The 21,057-nt window shown below is 51.4% G+C and overlaps 1 protein-coding gene across 8 annotated transcripts in view; it reads right to left on the bottom strand.

The window, feature by feature from the left end:
• Positions 1-21,057, bottom strand: part of LOC146861800 (uncharacterized) — a 1,595,865-nt gene that overhangs the window by 325,191 nt on the left and 1,249,617 nt on the right. For all 8 annotated transcript variants that reach the window (XR_014978338.1, XR_014978334.1, XR_014978336.1 and 5 more), the window contains one exon: positions 4,299-4,328. Coding sequence is in view for 1 of the 8 variants with exons in the window: in XM_085643197.1 (XP_085499323.1) it covers positions 4,299-4,328 (30 nt within the window). In the remaining 7 variants the exon portion in view is untranslated. The remainder of the gene's footprint in view (positions 1-4,298; positions 4,329-21,057) is intronic.

Below are 21,057 nucleotides of genomic sequence, written 5' to 3' on the forward strand. Positions count from 1 at the left end.
GGCAAGGGTTCCCTATCTTATACAAAAGGAAAGGGAAGGACTAGCTCTATGACCACTCCTTTGGGAGGGTCAGGGGAGTGGGTGGTTACACCCACTTCCCTTAGTCCAGTTTCGTGCCAGAGCAGGGGCAGGTAGCCCCTGAACCGGTTTGAGCTGGCATATGCACAGAGAAGCCTACTGCTCCCCTAGTGCAGGACTTCAAAGCACTCTAGTAGTGCACCCACCCAGTCCCAATACACTAAAGCCTGTCTGGAAGGTGGTGACACCTCCCTGTGACAGGATGCCTATTTTTGGGCCTCCTCCACTGCGAGTTCCGGTCAGCAGCAGGAGGGCAGCCCAGCGGCTGTGCTGGTGGCATCTATTTTGTGATGCCAGGCTCTTTCAGATTTCTACCGTGTTTCCACAGTAGGTACATATCTATCCCTCTAGAAGGGTGGGATCATACTCCCACACCAGTTACTGGTGTGGGGGTATGATTCCAAGGCGTTTGACACCAAACACAACATGTTTTGATGCAGCCATCCCAAAGTTAGCATTTACCGCTAGGTTATAACGCACTTAAGAGTATATGGTTTAAATGCGTTCATAAACAGCCACAGAGAATAGACTCTGAGGGCTGCAGAGGGGCCCTTCTCAGGCAGAGGCACCCCCTCACATGTAAACCAAGCACCCTGCCCTCAGGATTGATAGGGCCTGCCTTAGGGGTGTCTGATTGGCTTATATGTGTGTGAAAGGTGAGATATAGGGAACCTATATCTCTGTGAGGAGTGCTAACACTACCTCGCCCAGGCTTCAGTAGCAGGCCTGTGGTGTCAGATTTAGTCTGCTTCCGAGGGGTGGCATAATACATGCTTCAGCCCCTGGTAGGCCTGTGAAGTACCTATGCCCTTGGTACCTAAGGTACCATATACTAGGGGCTCATAAGGTACCACAGTATCCAATCACTGGTGCATCTAATATACACTCCATGTCATTTAAGGGAGTAAGCAGATAGGCTGGGGTCCTGGATAGCAGGATCCCAGCCAGACTAGTCAAAAACCATCCAAACACCAGGAAAAAAAGTGGGGGCAACCATGCAGTCAGATTCCACCTTCCTACAGTACCTTTTATATATTACACTAAGCTATGTTCTAGAGCAGGGTAAGCAGTACAACTGACTGTAATTTGGGACTTGAGGAGTGGTCACACTGATAATTTACAGTTGCAAACAAAATAAATCACTGACGTAGTTAAAATCATTTCTAGTGATTTAGCTTACTTCAAGCATTCCATCCTTCACTTTTCGTGTTGCCTAATCATGAGTGGCACCAAATAAAATACTTATGGTATTGAAAACCACTGGAATTCACAGTCTAAAAAAGACACTAAATCCACCCAAAAAACTGGCTCAGTTCAATTGTCTGAGTGGCAAAAAAAACTAATCGAAGTTGTTAAAATAATTTTAGTGATTTAGAGGTTTGGTGTGCTAGTCTGCTGCAGGTGGTTGCTCTTGACATGCTGTGCACGAACTTTTAATGCAACACCCCGAGAGAAGCATATCTATTCTCAAACTGGCATTTTATCAAAGTTTCACGCGGGATGAGTGTTGGGCTGTATCAAAACTGTAAATAAATAAATGAGTACAAAGACTGCTCTCACTGAGAAAGCATGTAATGAGGTAAACGACTGGGGAAGTTCAGGTAATGTATTCATTCTAGAATAGCCAGAGCAGCAGAGCTATCAGTGCCCTGCATAAATAGCACATTTTTTACAATTATTATAATACCGGGTCCGAAGAATCACATTTAAAAGAAGTGCCAGGGGAGATGTTATGTCATAAACTGTCAACCAAACAGCTGCTTACCATGCTTTTATTGTTTATGGCTCAGGAAAACTTTGCCAATTAAATGTTAAATAAATATCTTGTTACCTGGCGATTTGCGTTATTCTCTGTCAAGTACAGGATTTCTAGTGCACATGTATTAGTCCATGCCTCCTTCACAGCCCCTAGCCACCATTATCATCCCATTTAAAGCACTGCCATAGAGGCTAGGAGACATATTCTGCCATTCACACAAAGCTGAATTTGACCACCCCCCATTTGGGTTCAGGATGCCACTGAGTTCTCAATAATGGGTTACAAACTGGGGCGGAGTCAGTCAATAAGTGTTTTAAATTCACACTGAAATCCAGGGCTAACCAAACAGTGATAATGATTGTAACTAGTATCCTAAGAATTATCATTGCTGGACTTTGGATGGCAATGGACCTCACTGTGTTTGAAATCTGGAAAAAGCATTAGAAAGGGTGGCCTCCATGAAACGGAAATGACCTATTGTACACAATCAAGAGGAAAAGAACTATGGAGGACAATAAGGAACGTGAACATTAACTAAGCGTGTGCACTACAAGGTTGGAACAAGTCTATTTCTAATCGATAGCTACATCCCTATCATAATGATTACGTAATGTTTTTTATCACAAAAGGAAATCAATTGTACAGTTCTCAGCAGATGTCACGGGGGTATTACTAATTATTAACGAAATGGAGCATCTAGCTTGCCCGACTTCCTGGTAAGTAACAGTACAAGTGCCCAGGTGAAGGATGCTCTTTTGATCTTACTCCAAGGGCGGCCAATTGGAAGGGCTTATTTTGTTCCCAGTGACATCCCAGGATTACACGTTGCATTCGGCCCTTATCAGTCTCCTGGTGCTCCCTAAGGACTAAAAGCTGTGGTGGGGTATCGGGATTTTTTTTTTTAAGTTGAAATGATTCTTACAATGAATGGCACTTCTGGCACACTGACTAGAGCCTCACTTTTCGTCACGGACGCATAACCATTGTTGTAAAAACGAGTAATTTCAGCCTAAACAGCTTTTTATACGGTTTCGATTTTCAGAAGTATGTTTTTGCAGCTGGCCCCCAATAAATTGTTGTCGGTGCAGTGCAATACCCTATAAACCCGACCATCAAAATAGTGTTGCTGCACCTTCAAGCACACCTCCTTCACACACCCGTGTCCTTTACTGCAAACACTTTAAATGCACTCTCAAGCAAAACTATGTATGATAATGGGCTTCGGTTAGCTGGGTGGTCTTGGATTTGCCAAATCTCACCAGTGATCGAGCCAAGAGACGGATACGGCCCCGTATTACCTTTTGTGCCACATTTTTGTGAATTGTCTGCAGCACCTTCTTATAATTATGTGACCCAGTGCCCAGCGGTGTCAGCATCATCTGGTTTACATCTTAGTCACAGAATGACACAGTCTCAACCGCCTCCTGGTGCTGTCTGTGAGCTCGATCGGATTCCTGTACCAACCACCCACAGCCCCCACCTCAAATAATTGGTCATTTTAAGCTATTAAACTGGATTTCTTTTTTCCTTTGCTCAGTGCCGGGAAACCCCTTTTGGGTAGGTGCACGCTTTATAATAATAATAATAATAATAATAATAGTAGTAATAATAGTAATAATAATAATAAAAGTTGATAGTCAGGATAGAGTGGTGGAATGCATCTGACACTAATTATGGGCATACGTCATTGATGGAGCCATTTGCCAGCATACGGGTACAGCACTACCAAGGTAAGACACCTGTGTGAGGTGCCAGCACCTTCTACAAGGTAGAACAGATGTCCGTACACGCTCAGGTAAGTCCTATGTAAACGCATCACCAGTTCTTATGTGGGCCTGACCCTTATGGGAGAGACAAAGTCGGTCATAACTCATAAGACATGGATGGCAGGGAAGACTCATACACACGCTCAACTTGCATTCTAGCTGGACTACTCGCCCATGCACACACGCATACTTGGGGTGTCGCAGAGCTGCAGACGCCATCTTGAATGGATCATGTTGCTGTCATCAGGAACATAAACAAGGCCATTCCATACCTTTATAGCACGTGATGTTTCCCATTTCAGCTTCACTGGGATAAAAGTGCAGGTAGAATTTGAAAGAGTTGCCAGTAGTTGCAGGTTAGAGATTTGGATTTGGCTTCTCCCTACTGTACTGTGTAATAATGAAGCCCATGTTTGATAACTAGACATAAGTAACTTAAAGATCTTGCCTCCTCAGCATCTTTGTGTAGGTGAGGTCTCTTAGCTGCAAACTGGTTCATAATTTACAATTCTATTGTACGCCTAGACCCTTGTGTGGAAAATGGGGTTCTTTATTGTAAGTTTTTTGTAATATGCCGGTAGCAACGAGTCACTTAGTTAGCACTAACAATTTGAACGGTATCTTGAATCATGAAAATCTGGGAAACTCTGCAGAATCCTTACTTCAAGCTCTATAAATGTAAAAAAATGTCTTACCTGACGCGGTGGAGTCTCCATATCCTGTCTCTATGGAAGGAAATACATAATAACACATGAATAAATGTATTTGTATTGTAGCCAGCGTAGCCCAACATATGTTAATATCCACTACATTATCTCTGTAAAGTCCATAGATCATCAGAGTATATTCAAAGTCTCTCTTCTGCTGTGCTGCAGGTTTAGATTATAATGATGTGGCAGGCTGGGCACAACTTCCATAAAGCCTTATAGCCTGCTGCTGAGGCTGTACCGATTGTTAAAGGCCCTGAACCCGAGTTAACGAGGAAGAGGGCCTTTTACAACTGGTAAGGCCCGAGGCAGAAGGGCTCCAAGGCAATTAGAACATTCCACCCAAGGGTTAACTTTTACAAATTAAAAAGGGAAAAACATGGAATGATGGAGCCATTATTATGTCAGCCATTATTAGCCCCGCCTACTCCATTGTCTTCAATGGAGCTCTCAACATTCCAATGTTCTAATCTGGAACATGAACCATGACTGTGCTAAAACCTAATCACTGTAGCAACTGGCAGGCAGGTTTTATGTTTAACAAACAAATGTTTACTGAGCTAACACAGAGAAAAGAAGGAAAGAACAGAAGCGCATCTCCTCCTTAGGTGTAGTGTGAGTAAAAATATATAAATATAACCGGGATCCTTCACGTCGTGAATGTCAACAGTGGAGCAGTAGTTCACAATCTATGCAGCTTTTAAGTAGCTGTATTTTTGGATGCATTATTTTTCATTGCGTATTATTATTTCAGTTCCTTTTCCTTCCATTTTGCCTCAGCTGCAGACTTGGAGCTAGTCGGGCCTCCTTACGTTCACCTCAGCTTCCGTTCTTTGTGTTTGGGTGGAGCTGCAGGTTCGCCAAAGTTATGTAGAAATGTTTCAAGAAGTGCGCCTTACCTGACACATTCATAAATGCATCATCTGTTTCCGCTTCCTTTCCTGTCCTCCTATGAAGAGTGCGGCCGCATTGCAGTAACCGCAATTCACCCCATTGCAGCATTTCAGAGTGATTACCTTTACGCAATGTCCCGTATTGACATGTTGGAGCGGAAGTTGCTGCTGTCGGCAATGTTGTCACTGCCTGACCTTGGGAAGGCGGTGCAGGGTGCGCCTTCCATACCTGCCAACTTGCATGAATCAGGTTAGAGGTACATGAAAGCGAGTCTTCCCTCTGAAAAAATAATCTAAACCCAACAGATTGCATCTGTTTGCTTAACTAAACGACTTTACAAAGTGAAAAAAACGGCGAGACAATCAGAAAGCTATTTAATACTCTTTAACGGAAACAGTGATGGAATGGTCGATTGTTAAGGCATGCTGGAAGGGTGAAATGTCCCATAATTTCTGTGACTAGTTGTGGAAATGGTCTACCCTTGAAGATCCTGATCCCTCCTTCCTGGAAGTGAGTGGTCAGTCGCTCGTAGGCATCTGAAGTGCCACTTGGGTGCTCCAAGTCTATCTACCCTTCTTTCAATGCTGCCTGCCACCTTCAACGTAGATGTTATCAGACAGATTAGTGCTTAGTCTGTACGCGCTTCGTATCCCAGAGACACGTGCACTGTTGGTGCCTGGTCAGTATTTGCTCTGTGAGAGGGATTTTTTCTCTTGTTGTCAATGCTTTTACTCTGTGGGGCATATTTACAAGCCCTTATCGTCACCACAGCGTCACTTTTCATGACATTGTGGTGGCGATAAAGACTTCGCCTTATTTACAAGGCAGCGTTAAGGCACTTAATGTGGCTTAACGCTACCTTGTAAATAAGGCACCCTTTCACGCTATACTTAGGGCCCGATTCCGATCTTCCTGGGAAAGCCCTACTGCCGACTTGCGCCTGTAGAGCTTTCCGAGTGACTCGGGCTGCTGGGGGCTCCGAGCGACCAAGTACAATGCAATTCAGCGCTGACGGACGTGGGTCGCTCGGAGCCCCATTGGGGTGAATGGGAGCCTGTTGAACAGAGTGTACATAGGGTCCTATTGAAGAAAAAGGCAGGTCTCTGTAAAGGGCTTCCCCTGTTGTAGGGTCGCCTCGGTGCACCCCGCACCGTGCATGCATATGAAGGAGGAGACCCCTGGGTCTCCCCCACTGGCCGAGTCGTAGAGCCCCGGGTGAAGGGGGGTCGGCCGCAGACCAACAAAGTCCGCTTCCGAGAGCTTTTTTGAGTCGGAGGCTCTGACTCGCTCCGGCTGCTCGAAAGGCGCATCGCAATCGCTCGGTCAGAAATCGTACACATTGAGCTGTACGCGCTGGCCATTTTGAAGTCGCTCGGAAGGCATTGCTGACGGGTATGGGTCGGTCGTAGCGCGAGGCTTAAAACGCATCATACTTGCTCGCTCGTACAGCAGTATGAGTCGGTCGGAAATCGGGTCTACAAATTGGACTTGCACTTGATGGATGCAATGGGTGTTGTGGTGGGCTTTCCACCGCAACAGCCACTGAATTTGACGCTGCCCCATATTTACAAGGGTGGCATAAATATGGAGCCGCGCCTAAATTAAGACCAGGGAAAACCTGGTTTTACCCTGGCACAACAAGGAGAAATGTTGTACGTTGTGCAGCACACATAGAAAAAGCAAAAGGCCATTGGTTGTTAATGTGCAGAAAGATGTCCCTTCCTGCACATAAACAATCATTAACAAAAATTATGTTTTGCAACTTCCATGTGTGCTGCATTAAGCAGCACACATAGAAGTTACAAAACACCATTTCCGATTGTTTATGTGCAGGAAGGGACACCTTCCTGCACATGAACAATCTCTCCTGCAATGCGGCACCTTTGCACTGTGGTGCAAGAGTGTCTGCGTTGGCGCTAGGTGGCTAAATTTAGCCCCATCGCAGGGGAAAATGCAGGGCTGCACCATATTGTTGTAAATATGGTGCAGCCCTGTGTTTCAGAATTAGCGGAGTACGGCATAAAGCCAAGGAAGCTAATGCCGCGCTGTGCCACTTCAATTGTACATATGCCCCCTATGTGCGTGAAGCACACTGGCACTGCTGCTGAAAATACATCACCCGTTCTGCCTGTGATGGAAGCTGGCACTACTGCTGCACATATTGTGTCAGGGTAGGTTATGCTTTTGATACAATGCATGCTCTTCTGTGAGAAAAATACCCTTTTCAAGATGCGTGACTTTGGGTGTGTGAGAAACAGGGAGATCTGCTCCTCCCCAGGCTATGACTGGTGTATTAGTGCTGTATAGGTGACAGAAGCGGGCATGACCTCTGAACATGTAGTATCTGTGCTCTGCAAGGAATAAATGCTTATACTGCCAGTGCCGCCCATACCCGAGCACACTTAGGGCAAATTTATCAATGCTCAACAATCTGACAGAAGGTGATGCAAAGTGTTGGTAAAGTATTTACTTTACAGCACAACACATTTAATTTTTTTGCACTGGAAAATAGCTTAAAGTAAAACATAAAGTGAATTGTGCTGGTTTGCACTAATTTGTGTATAGAGGGCATCCAATGGGTGATACGTTGGTGTTCCCATGTTGACACCCATGTTTTTTAGTGCAAACCTCTATCTACAAAAATTATTAGACAGGCCTTTGTGCCAAAAAATGCCTTCTTAAGGTAGGCACTAATCAATCGATAAAGGAATTCTAAGCATGCTACTCACCCGTGAGGGTCTCAAGGCACTGGGAGGGGGGGAGTACGCAGATCTGTTTAGCAGAAGAGCCAGGTCTTGAGGGTCTTCCTGAAGGTGTTCAGGGAGGGGGCTCGTCTGATGTCTGCCGGTAGCTCGTTCCAGGTCATGGCTGCAATGTGACAGAAGGATCTTCTGCCTGCTCTGGCTCTGTGGATGCGCGGGGTTTCGGCCAGTGCGAGGTTGGAAGATCGGAGGTTTCTTTTGGGTACATGGAAGTTGATTCTGTTGTTGAGATATTTGGGTCCATTGTTGTGTAGGCATTTGTAGGCGTGGGCGGGGATTTTGAAAGTGACTCTTTTCGCCACGGGAAGCCAGTGGAGACTTTGTAGGTGTTGGCTGATGTGCTCGTGTCGGGGGATGCCGAGGACGAGTCTGGAAGCGGTGTTCTGCATTGTCTGGAGTTTGTGGAGTAGAGACTTGTTGATGCCGGCGTGGAGTGCGTTTCCATAGTCCAGTCTGTTGAGGATGAGCTGGGTGTTGTCGACGTAGGATACGATGTTGAGGATGTGTTGTCGGAACATGGCTGCAAGAGGGGCCATGTAGATGTTGAAGAGGGTGGGTCTCAGTGATGAACCCTGTGGGACTCCGCAGGTCATTTTCATGGGGACGGAGAGGAAGGGTGGGAGTCTGATCCTTTGGCTTCTTCCAGTGAGGAATGATCGGATACAGTCCAGGGCTGTCCCTTGTATGCCGGCGTTGTGTAGTCTGGCGACTAGTGTGCGGTGGGAGACGGTGTTGAAGGCCGCTGATAGGTCGAGTAGGATGAGGGCTGCGGAGTGGCCTTGGTCCAGGACAGTGCGGATGTCGTCTGTGTCAGCGAGTAGGGCATTCTCTGTGCTGTGGTTGCTTCGGAATCCGGATTGGGACGGGTCGAGGATGGCGTTCTCTTCAATGAATCGTGTCAGTTTCCTGTTGACTGTTTACTCTGCAACTTTGGCTGCAAAAGGTAGGAGCGACATGGGCCGATAGTTCTTGAGGTCCATGGGGTCAGCTGTGGGCTTCTTGAGCAGGGGTGTGACTTTTGCGTGCTTCCAGTCATCTGGGAAGGTGCTTGTTTTGAAGGTGGTGTTGATGGTGCGTTGTAATTTGGGTGCGATGGTGGCTGCGGCTCTGTGGTAGATGTGAGGGGGGCAGGGGCCAGTGGGGGCCCCCGAATGGATGCTTTTCATGGTCGAGGCGGTGTCTTCGGCCGTGATCGGTGTCCAGTTGGAGATGGTGGGCTGGCTGGTGTTTCTGGGGGGTGGGGGACCCTCTGTGGCGCCTGGTGGATAGTCGATGAAGTTGTCGTAGAGGTTTTTTTTATCTTGAGTTGGGAATAGGTTCCAAGCTTGTCGCAGCGGTTTTAAGAATGGGTGATGTCTGTGGCTGTGCTGCGTGGGTTGGTGAATTCTTGAATGACACTGAAAAGTTCCTTGGAGTTGGTGGTGTTGGCCAGGATTTTGTTGTAGATAAAGTTCCTCTTGGTGGCTCTGATCTGGTTGTGGTAGCCCATCATGGTGTCCTTCTAGGTGGTGTGATTTTTGGTTGTCTTGGTGTTTCTCCAGTTCTTCTCCAGGCGTCTGCAGGTACGTCTGGCTTCATGGAGAGCGGTGAGAACCAGGTGGCTTTCCATGGGCGTTGTCTGTCGGAGTTGCATAGCGACTCTTTTCGCCACGGGGAGCCAGTGGAGACTTTGTAGGTGTTGGCTGATGTGCTCGTGTCGGGGGATGCCGAGGACGAGTCTGGAAGCGGTGTTCTGCATTGTCTGGAGTTTGTGGAGTAGAGACTTGTTGATGCCGGCGTGGAGTGCGTTTCCATAGTCCAGTCTGTTGAGGATGAGCTGGGTGTTGTCGACGTAGGATACGATGTTGAGGATGTGTTGTCGGACAATGGCTGCAAGAGGGGCCATGTAGATGTTGAAGAGGGTGGGTCTCAGTGATGAACCCTGTGGGACTCCGCAGGTCATTTTCGTGGGGACGGAGAGGAAGGGTGGGAGTCTGATCCTTTGGCTTCTTCCAGTGAGGAATGATCGGATACAGTCCAGGGCTGTCCCTTGTATGCCGGCGTTGTGTAGTCTGGCGACTAGTGTGCGGTGGGAGACGGTGTTGAAGGCCGCTGATAGGTCGAGTAGGATGAGGGCTGCGGAGTGGCCTTGGTCCAGGACAGTGCGGATGTCGTCTGTGTCAGCGAGTAGGGCATTCTCTGTGCTGTGGTTGCTTCGGAATCCGGATTGGGACGGGTCGAGGATGGCGTTCTCTTCAATGAATCGTGTCAGTTTCCTGTTGACTGTTTACTCTGCAACTTTGGCTGCAAAAGGAAGGAGCGAGATGGGCCGATAGTTCTTGAGGTCCATGGGGTCAGCTGTGGGCTTCTTGAGCAGGGGTGTGACTTTTGCGTGCTTCCAGTCATCTGGGAAGGTGCTTGTTTTGAAGGTGGTGTTGATGGTGCGTTGTAATTTGGGTGCGATGGTGGCTGCGGCTCTGTGGTAGATGTGAGGGGGGCAGGGGCCAGTGGGGGCCCCCGAATGGATGCTTTTCATGGTCGAGGCGGTGTCTTCGGCCGTGATCGGTGTCCAGTTGGAGATGGTGGGCTGGCTGGTGTTTCTGGGGAGTGGGGGACCCTCTGTGGCGCCTGGTGGATAGTCGATGAAGTTGTCGTAGAGGTTTTTTTTATCTTGAGTTGGGAATAGGTTCCAAGCTTGTCGCAGCGGTTTTAAGAATGGGTGATGTCTGTGGCTCTGCTGCGTGGGTTGGTGAATTCTTGAATGACACTGAAAAGTTCCTTGGAGTTGGTGGAGTTGGCCAGGATTTTGTTGTAGATAAAGTTCCTCTTGGTGGCTCTGATCTGGTTGTGGTAGCCCATCATGGTGTCCTTCTAGGTGGTGTGATTTTTGGTTGTCTTGGTGTTTCTCCAGTTCTTCTCCAGGCGTCTGCAGGTACGTCTGGCTTCATGGAGAGCGGTGAGAACCAGGTGGCTTTCCATGGGCGTTGTCTGTCGGAGTTGCATAGCGGGCGAGCTCGTCTGCGCAGTTGGAGATCCAGGTGTGGAGTTCTCTGGCTGCGTCATTTGCGTCGGGTGCCCTAGGTGTGGTTTTCTCGGGTGAGGGTGGAGTTAAGTTGCTCGCTGGTAACATTGCTCCAGTTCCTTCATGGTGAGCATGGGGCTGGTTTGGGTGCCTTGGGTTTGTTGATGGCGAAGTGTACGCAGTGGAGGTCGGTACATAGCAGCTGCGTTGTGTGGCTGAATTGGACGCTGTTTCCTGCCGTGAAAATGGGGTCGAGGATGTGTCCTGCTCTGTGGGTCAGTGTGTTGATGAGTTGTTTAAGTCCGACGCTGGCGAGTTGTCACAAAGGATAGTGGAGTTGGGGTTGTCGAGGTGGAAGTTTAGGTCTCCAATGAGTATGTAGTTTGTTGAGGCAATGGCATGGGGTGTGATGAAGTCGGTGATGGTGGTGGCGAAGGGTGTTCGGGGGCCGGGTTGTCTGTAGATGACAGTTCCTTGGAGTGTGGCTTTGGGGGTGGTCTGGATCTGGAAGTGCAGGTGTTTGGCGGAGGGGAAGGTTTCGCTGGAGGTGGTGAGGCGGAGGGTGCTCTTATGGGTGATGGGGAGGCCCCCTCCTGGGTTATTGGGGCGGTCTTTCCTCTGGATCTTGTATCCATCTGGGATGGCGGTGCTGATGTCGGGGGCGAAGGATGCATTTGTCCAGGTATCTGTGAAGAAGGCGATGTCGGGCGAGAGAGAGTCAAGTAGGTTCCAGATTTCTATGGCGTGTTTGTGTACGGAGCGTACGTTGAGGAGGATGCATTTTAGGGTGTCGCCGGTGCTAGCATTGGCGGTGTTGTAGGCCGGGCTGGCAGTGTGGGTCTGGCAGCAGTGGAGGCAGGAGAACTGGCCGTTGGTCATGTTCAATGAGGCCTGTTGGCATTCTCCAAGTCTTCCAGGGTTGAGTGCGAGGAGGGTGGTGGTGTCGTAGCGATGGGTAGTGGGCGGTCCAGGGTTCCTGGCACTGGCCACGGTCGGGTCCTGAACGGGCGCAGACGGGGTTGCCTTTGGCGTGCCGACCGCGTGGCCCCTGCGCGTGTCCATTGCGCGACCTTGCAGCGGCTGCTATTAAGTAGGGGAGGTGGGAGGGAGGAAATGCTGGGAGGCGGATACGGGGGAATTCCGGGGGGGGGATTCCAGGGGGAATTCTGGGGGGAATTCCAGGGGGAGGGGCCGCAGGGGCAGCAGCGACGAAAGGCGAAAGGAACAGGCAGGCACGAGAAAATAAAAATTATGGAATTAGAGCAAGACACAGATGGGCACAATAACGAAATGAAATGAAATGAAAAAAACATTAGTATAGCACATGGCTACCCGGAGGTGTTCCAGCGCTAGTAGCAGCAGTTGTACGGAGTTTCACCAGCTAAGGGAATAACAAAGTCTTTAGCAGTTTACGGAAGGTAAAGTTGTTGGTTTCCTTTTGTAGATGGGGTGGGAGGGAGTTCCAGAGCTTAGCTGCGTTAAATGAGAATAGCCAACACCACTTCTGTCTTTCTTGATCCTGGGGACAATGACAAGGTTCATAGTCTCTGAGCGAACACTTCTGTTGGGCTGGTAGGACTGAATGGTAGTGTGGAGAATGGCGGGGCCTATTCCAGCTAAAGACTTGTGAACAATGCACAAGGCTTTGAAATTAACTCTCTCTAAAGAGCCAGTGGAGTGATTTCAGAGCAGGTTTAGCTGAGTGATGTTTAGGAGTGCCCAAAAGAAGTCTGGCTGCCCAATTTTGTATAGTCTGTAGTTTGGAAAGGGTTGCGATAGGAGCACCCAGATAAAGGGCGTTCCCATAGTCCAACCGGGACAAGATGAGGGCCTGGACCATGATTTTTCTTGCCTGGAAAGGAAGAAGGGCAAGAACTTTCCGAATCATTTTCAGGATACCATAGCACGTGGCCGCCGTCTTCCGTGCTTGTACATTAAAGGTGAGGTCCTGGTCAACCCAGACACCCAGGCTTTTTAACTGGGTCTTAGGGGTGGGAGCCGGCCCGAGATTGGTCAGCCAGATTGAGTTTAGATCAAGGGGGGAACGATTCCCCAAGATCATCACCTCGCTTTTTTCCCCATTCAGTTTCAGGAAGGACTCATTCATCCAGTTGGAAATTTCTTCTAAGCATGGGCACAGACTGGAGGGGGATCATTCGGCTCTATTAAGCCCAATCACAAGTTGCGTGTCATCTGCGTACGGGACTATGTGTACCCCAAAAGGTAATACCACCTCTGCTAGGGAGCACGTGTAAACGTTAAATAAGGTGGGACTCAGTGATGATCCCTGTGGTACTCCGCAACAAAGGGGCATCTGCTTGGAGGTTACCTCGTTGTCAAAGACCTGGAAGGATCTGTTACTCGGAAAGGACTGAAGCCATGACAGAGCAGTGACTCACAGTTTTCTGAGTCTGTAGACAGGATATGAAGGTTTACTGTGTCGAAGGCCGTGCTGAGGTCCAGAAGAAGGACCACTGCAGTGCCTCCAAGGTTGACTATCTTTCTTGACTCTTCCACGACTGATAGCAAGGCTGTTTCAGGTCACTGGCGAGGTCAGAAGCCTGTCTGGGACTGGTGGAGGAGGTTGTGGGTCTCTAGGAAAGAGGACAATACCGAATTGAGGTATTTTTTGGCCATTTAGCTGACCCCGGGAGAAGTGAAATAACAGTGGCACAACAGGAAAAAAATTAAGAACAAAAACGGCTAAGAAAGGTTCCGGTGGTTGCAGGCAGTCTGGTCCCAGTTGGAGCGGGCAGCAAGGAGGAATTCGATGTCTGGAGACAAGAGATGGCACAGCGGAGTTGCAGGAAGAGAATGGACCTAGACCGAGGGTCGGATGAGCCGATTCCCATGTCAGATGGACCTGAGTCCGTCCGACATCGGTCAGGAACCGTAGCCAACCGACCTACTGTCGTCGGTTACGGCCCTGTAAGTACGATGCGACCAAACCCTGTTCGGTCGCACTCGTATGTTGCACAATGGGAGCATGCATTCCAAGCGGAATGCATGCCCGCATTGTGAAATGGAGGGGTGCAGTTCATCCCCGCACCCTGTGGCCGGCACTCCTAGGCACCTGCCACGGGTGCAGGGATCAACAGAGGGGCACCATATGTGCCCCCAGGCCGCCATTCAGCGGCCTCGCACCCATGGGGGCCCTACTGGGGGCCCCAAAAGACCGTTTCCAACTGCCTTTTCGTGCCGGAAAGAGCGGCATGAAAAGGCAGTAAAAAATTGCCATCGTACTCCCTCGGTCGTAAAGAGGCAGCCGGGGGAGTACTGAAGGATTTTCGGAGGGCGGACGGGCTCTCTGAGTCTGTCGAAAGCCGTCCAGAAATCCGAGGTGGATTCCTTTCCGACTGAGCCAATCAGAATTGCTCAGTCAGAAAGGAATACAAACTGCATCTTCCGATGCGGACCGTTGGTCGAAGCCCTTCCGTCTGTCATCGGAATCGGCCCCTAAGTAGAAGAAATATTTGAATTTCTCCGAAATTATCAAACACTGCATGAGTACTACACTGTACAACTCACATCCTATGCATAAACCGTTGAAAGGTTTATTTAGGCCTAATATTTTTTCCTAGAAGAGTGTCCTTCCAGTATAAAATCTATCCTACACATCAGCATACACCTTCGCACTATAATTAAGGCTCCCAGTGTTCAGTTTTTACTGATTTATACAGATAAATACAGACAGGAAACAATGTGTTTCCTGTCTGTATACATTTTTTAAAGTCGAAAAATACGGAAAATTGTGCTTCTTGTGGGTGATTCTCTCCGTTGTCTTTTGTGATTTCCAGGACAACAGCTGAGCAGATAGACTGCAACAAAAGTTAAAAAACAGGTTGAGATTTCCCTAAATATAGGCATATGTTAACATATAGGGGCCGATTCCGATGGCCGGTAGGACAGCTGTCCGTAGCCTTACCCTGCGACCGACACGTACCCGGAGCTGGTCCGTCCTGTAGAGGAAGTACGATGCGCATAACTGCCAAAAACACGACCAACACATAGGCTGTGAATCAAGCCCCATTCTCCGTCCGAGCCGTCACTCCTAAAGGGTAACCGAGTCGCCCAGAAGCAGTATCCATAGCAGTTTCCTGCATGACAAGTACGATGCGTACTTCATACGCGCCGGACGGGTCGCCACGTATGGCACGTCACAGCATCCGGAAAACAAGCATTTCAGCTACGATTCGCGCCACAACTCAATACACAGCTACGAGACGGACCAGCTTGCAGCGGGTACGAGACGAAGCAACAAGCAGCGTGTACGACACGAACACATCATGAATCCCATTGCGCAGGTCATACCAGTACTCTACATCTATGACCGGATCAGGGACAGACGCCGACGGCGCAGGCGGTAAGTCAGACACCTACAACACAAACAAACAACATGTACCCGCAAAATGGCACACACACAGGGGATCCACAACCTGGCCACTAACAACAGCCCACCATAGGGGTTGCATGGCCAGCACCACCACCCATAACGGGCCTGTTGCCCATCACTGCTGCCACCCACACCCATAGGGGACCTGTTGCCCATCACCCCTGCCACCCACACTCACAGGGGACCTGTTGCCCATCACCCCGCCACCCCCACTCACAGGGGACTTGTTGCCTATCACCCCTGCCACCCCCACTCACAGGGCTTATGTTGCCCATCACCCCTGCCACCCCCAGCCATAGGGCTTAATGTTGCCCATCACCCCTGCCACCTCCACTCACAGGGGACCTGTTGCCCATCACCCCTGCCACTCCCACTCACAGGGTTTATGTTGCCCAATACCCCTGCCACCCCCACTCACAGGGCTTATGTTGCCCATCACCCCTGCCACCCCCAGCCATAGGGCTTATGTTGCCCATCACCCCTACCACCCCCACTCACAGGGGACCTGTTGCCCATCACCCCTGCCACTCCCACTCACAGGGTTTATGTTGCCCAATACCCCTGCCACCCCCACTCACAGGGGACCTGTCGCCCATCACCCCTGCCACCCCCACTCACAGGGCTTATGTTGCCCATCACCCCTGCCACCCCCAGCCATAGGGCTTATGTTGCCCATCACCCCTACCACCCCCACTCACAGGGGACCTGTTGCCCATCACCCCTGCCACCCCCACTCACAGGGCTTATGTTGCCCATCACCCCAGCCACCCCCACTCACGGGGGATCTGTTGCCCATCACCCCTGCCACCCCCACTCACAGGGCTTATGTTGCTCATCACGCCTGCCACCCCCACTCACAGGGGACCTGTTGCCCATCACCCCTGCCACCCCCACTCACAGGGGACCTGTTGCCCATCACCCCTGCCACCCCCACTCACAGGGCTTATGTTGCCCATCACCCCTGCCACCCCCACTCACAGAGAACCTGTTGCCCATCACCCCTGCCACCCCCCTCACAGGGGACCTGTTGCCCATCACCCCTGCCACCCCGACTCACAGGGCTTATGTTGCCCATCACCCCTGCCACCCCCAGCCATAGGGCTTATGTTGCCCATCACCCCTGCCAACCCCACTCACAGGGGACCTGTTGCCCATCAACCCTGCCACCCCCACTCACAGGGCTTATGTTGCCCATCACCTCTGCCACCCCCACTCACAGGGGACCAGTTGCCCATCACCCCTGCCACCCCCACTCACAGGCGACCTGTTGCCCATCACCCCTGCCACCCCCACTCACATGGAACCTGTTGCTCATCACTACTGTCACCCCCACCCATAGGGACTATGTTGCCCATCACCCCTACCCATAGGCCTTAATGTTGCCCATCACCCCTGCCACCCCCACTCACAGGGCTAATGTTGCCCATCATCCCTGCCACCCCCACTCACAGGGGACCTGTTGCCCATTACCCCTGCCACCCACACCCATAGGGCTTATGTTGCCCATCACCACTGCCACCCCCACTCACAGGGCTAATGTTGCCCATCACCCCTGCCACCCCCACTCACAGGGGGCCTGTTAACCATCCCCCCTGCCACCCCCACTCACAGGGCTTATGTTGCCCATCACCCCTGCCACCCCCACTCACAGGGCATATGTTGCCCATCACCCCTGCCACCCCCAGCCATAGGGCTTATGCTGCCCATCACCCCTACCACCCCCACTCACAGGGGACCTGTTGCCCATCACCCCTGCCACTCCCGCTCACAGGGCTTATGTTGCCCATCACCCCTGCCACCCCCACTCACAGGGCTTATGTTGGCCATTACCCCTGTCACCCCCACTCTCAGGGGACCTGTTGCTCATCATTACTGCCACCCCCACCCATAGGGACTATGTTGCCCATCACCCCTGCCACCCACACCCATAGGGCTTATGTTGCCCATCACCCCTGCCACCCCCACTCACAGGCCTAATGTTGCCCATCACCCCTGCCACCCCCACTCACAGGGGACCTGTTGCCCATCACCCCTGCCACCCACACCCATAGGGCTTATGTTGCCCATCACCCCTGCCACCCCCACTCACAGGGCTAATGTTGCCCATCACCCCTGCCACCCCCACTCACAGGGGACCTGTTGACCAACACCCCTGCCACCTCCACTCACAGGGCTTATGTTGCCCATCACCCCTGCCACCCCCACTCACAGGGCTTATGTTGCCCATCACCCCTGCCACCCCCACTCACAGGGGACCTGTTGCCCATCACCCCTGCCACCCCCACTCACAGGGCTTACGTTGCTCATCACCCCTGCCACCCCCACTCACAGGGGACCTGATGCCCATCACCCCTGCCACCCCCACTCACAGGGCTTATGTTGCCCATCACCCCTGCCACCCCCACTCACAGGGGACCAGTTGCCCATCACCCCTGCCACCCCCACTCACAGGCGACCTGTTGCCCATCACCCCTGCCACCCCCACTCACATGGAACCTGTTGCTCATCACTACTGCCACCCCCACTCACAGGGGACCAGTTGCCCATCACCCCTGCCACCCCCACTCACAGGCGACCTGTTGCCCATCACCCCTGCCACCCCCACTCACATGGAACCTGTTGCCCATCACCCCTGCCACCCACACCCATAGGGCTTATGTTGCCCATCACCCCTGCAACCCCCACTCACAGGGCTAATGTTGCCCATCACCCCTGCCACCCCCACTCACAGGGGACCTGTTAACCATCACCCCTGCCACCCCCACTCACAGGGCTTATGTTGCCCATCACCCCTGCCACCCCCACTCACAGGGCTTATGTTGCCTATCACCTCTGCCACCCCCACTCACAGGGCGTATGTTGCCCATCACCCCTGCCACCCCCAGCCATAGGGCTTATGCTGCCCATCACCCCTACCACCCCCACTCACAGGGGACCTGTTGCCCATCACCCCTGCCACCCCCACTCACAGGGCTTATGTTGCCCATCACCCCTGCCACCCACACTCACAGGGCTTATGTTGGCCATCACACCTGTCACCCCCACTCTCAGGGGACCTGTTGCTCATCATTACTGCCACCCCCACCCATAGGGACTATGTTGCCCATCACCCCTGCCACCCACACCCAAAGGGCTTATGTTGCCCATCACCCCTGCCACCCCCACTCACAGGCCTAATGTTGCCCATCACCCCTGCCACCCCCACTCACAGGGGACCTGTTGCCCATCACCCCTGCCACCCACACCCATAGGGCTTATGTTGCCCATCACCCCTGCCACCCCACTCACAGGGCTAATGTTGCCCATCACCCCTGCCACCCCCACTCACAGGGGACCTGTTGACCAACACCCCTGCCACCTCCACTCACAGGGCTTATGTTGCCCATCACCCCTGCCACCCCCACTCACAGGGCTTATGTTGCCCATCACCCCTGCCACACCCACTCACAGGGGACCTGTTACTCATCACTACTGCCACCCCCACCCATAGGGACTATGTTGCCCATCACCCCTGCCACCCACACCCAAAGGGCTTATGTTGCCCATCACCCCTGCCACCCCCACTCACAGGCCTAATGTTGCCCATCACCCCTGCCACCCCCACTCACAGGGGACCTGTTGCCCATCACCCCTGCCACCCACACCCATAGGGCTTATGTTGCCCATCACCCCTGCCACCCCACTCACAGGGCTAATGTTGCCCATCACCCCTGCCACCCCCACTCACAGGGGACCTGTTGACCAACACCCCTGCCACCTCCACTCACAGGGCTTATGTTGCCCATCACCCCTGCCACCCCCACTCACAGGGCTAATGTTGCCCATCACCCCTGCCACCCCCACTCACAGGGGACCTGTTGACCAACACCCCTGCCACCTCCACTCACAGGGCTTATGTTGCCCATCACCCCTGCCACCCTCACTCACAGGGCTTATGTTGCCCATCACCCCTGCCACCCCCACTCACAGGGCTTATGTTGCCCATCACCCCTGCCACACCCACTCACAGGGGACCTGTTACTCATCACTACTGCCACCCCCACCCATAGGGACTATGTTGCCCATCACCCCTGCCACCCACACCCATAGGGCTTATGTTGCCCATCACCCCTGCCACCCCCAGCCATAGGATGGGTGATGCGCAACACATCCAGCATACGCAAACATAAGGTATGTCTGCAAAATACATCCTCCACGACATCATGACAACAGTGTGTAGTCTGTGACAAATGCCCACAACAATGAATATGGCTACGAGCATACAATGCAAGTAACAGCACATGTGTGACCAACACATGAGAGTGACATACACAAGGCAAGCATCACCATAGCACTGTGGCAATGTAAAAAGAACAACCACTCACTGTGTAGAACAGAAGTTAAGTGGGGGTTTCCAAAATGCAGCAGATGTTGAGCATTGTGGTGATGGGGACTAAACCCCCCTCATCACAGTGACCAAAAGGTAAGTGTCATCATGGTCAAAGCTGCAAATAACAATCAGCATGTATGATTCCTGCTCCCAAAACATCAAACACTTCTGGGGCAAACTAGTGGTTGTGTCCCATACACACAGAGATGTGGTGAGGCTAACAGTGCTGTGAAAACATAACACACTCTCGGCCATGTGCAGACAAGCACCACACATGGGGGCTGACAATGCACACAGCGTACAATGACACAACAGCAGAAGTGACCATCACCAAGCATGCACACATCTCGAAAATAGACACACCAACCAAAACACCATGTGTAGAGTGTAGGTGTCAGCTCACTAACTCACATTCCATGCCCGCAATGGCACCCAACAACCAGGATGAATGTGCACAATGATGTGAAATGACTCACAGGGACAGCATGCAAAATCACAGAAACAGCATCCAGACAATGGCCCACATCAGCAATACCAATGCACTGGTGCAGTTGCACAAACACAAACAGGCAAACTCACACTGCACATCGGACACAACATGTGTGTGTGTGTGTCACAGTATCCCCAGGCAACTACACAACACATGATAGGGGCTGAACCACAGTGACACAGATGTGTACACAGTGCCATACAAAAGTAAACCATCATTGGGACACCCTCAGTGGGCAATCAGGCGTTGGGATATGAGAGGAAGCACAACAGACACATGTGACACTAGCTGGAATGAACACCAAGTAACACAGCATGAGACTGACACACAACAGCACAATCCCCAGGGACAAGACATTGGGGTGACACAAGCATGCATGACACCTCCACTGTGATGACAAAGGCAGATGTCGTACAAACTGGGAAACCCAGACATGTGTCCTGTACCACAAACGTACATCACACATACACAAACACAAATCACTCAGCATGGCCCCTCATCCATGGACAAACGGGAGCTAGGGGACCATCCATGCAAACATTAACATCAGTCCACCATCAACACCACACACCTGACCTGCAACAATGTATATCTGTGAAGCCCACATGGACAGGTGACATTGCACATGCCCACATGACAAACACAGGAATGTTGGCAGGAATTAAGGTGCACACAATGAATGTTTATAACCCTGGGGAATGACAGACACACTGCACAATATGCGGTACATGGCCATGACCTCAAACCTCATGTGACCTTCACAATCCCTGCCACAGTCCCAGGACTATGCAGATGCCAAGGAGGAACACAAGGCACCCATGCTGACACCTGCCAGCAT

This window comes from Triturus cristatus, chromosome 2_2 (assembly GCF_964204655.1).
Source record: "Triturus cristatus chromosome 2_2, aTriCri1.1, whole genome shotgun sequence".
In the NCBI taxonomy this organism is placed as follows: Eukaryota; Metazoa; Chordata; class Amphibia; order Caudata; family Salamandridae; genus Triturus; species Triturus cristatus.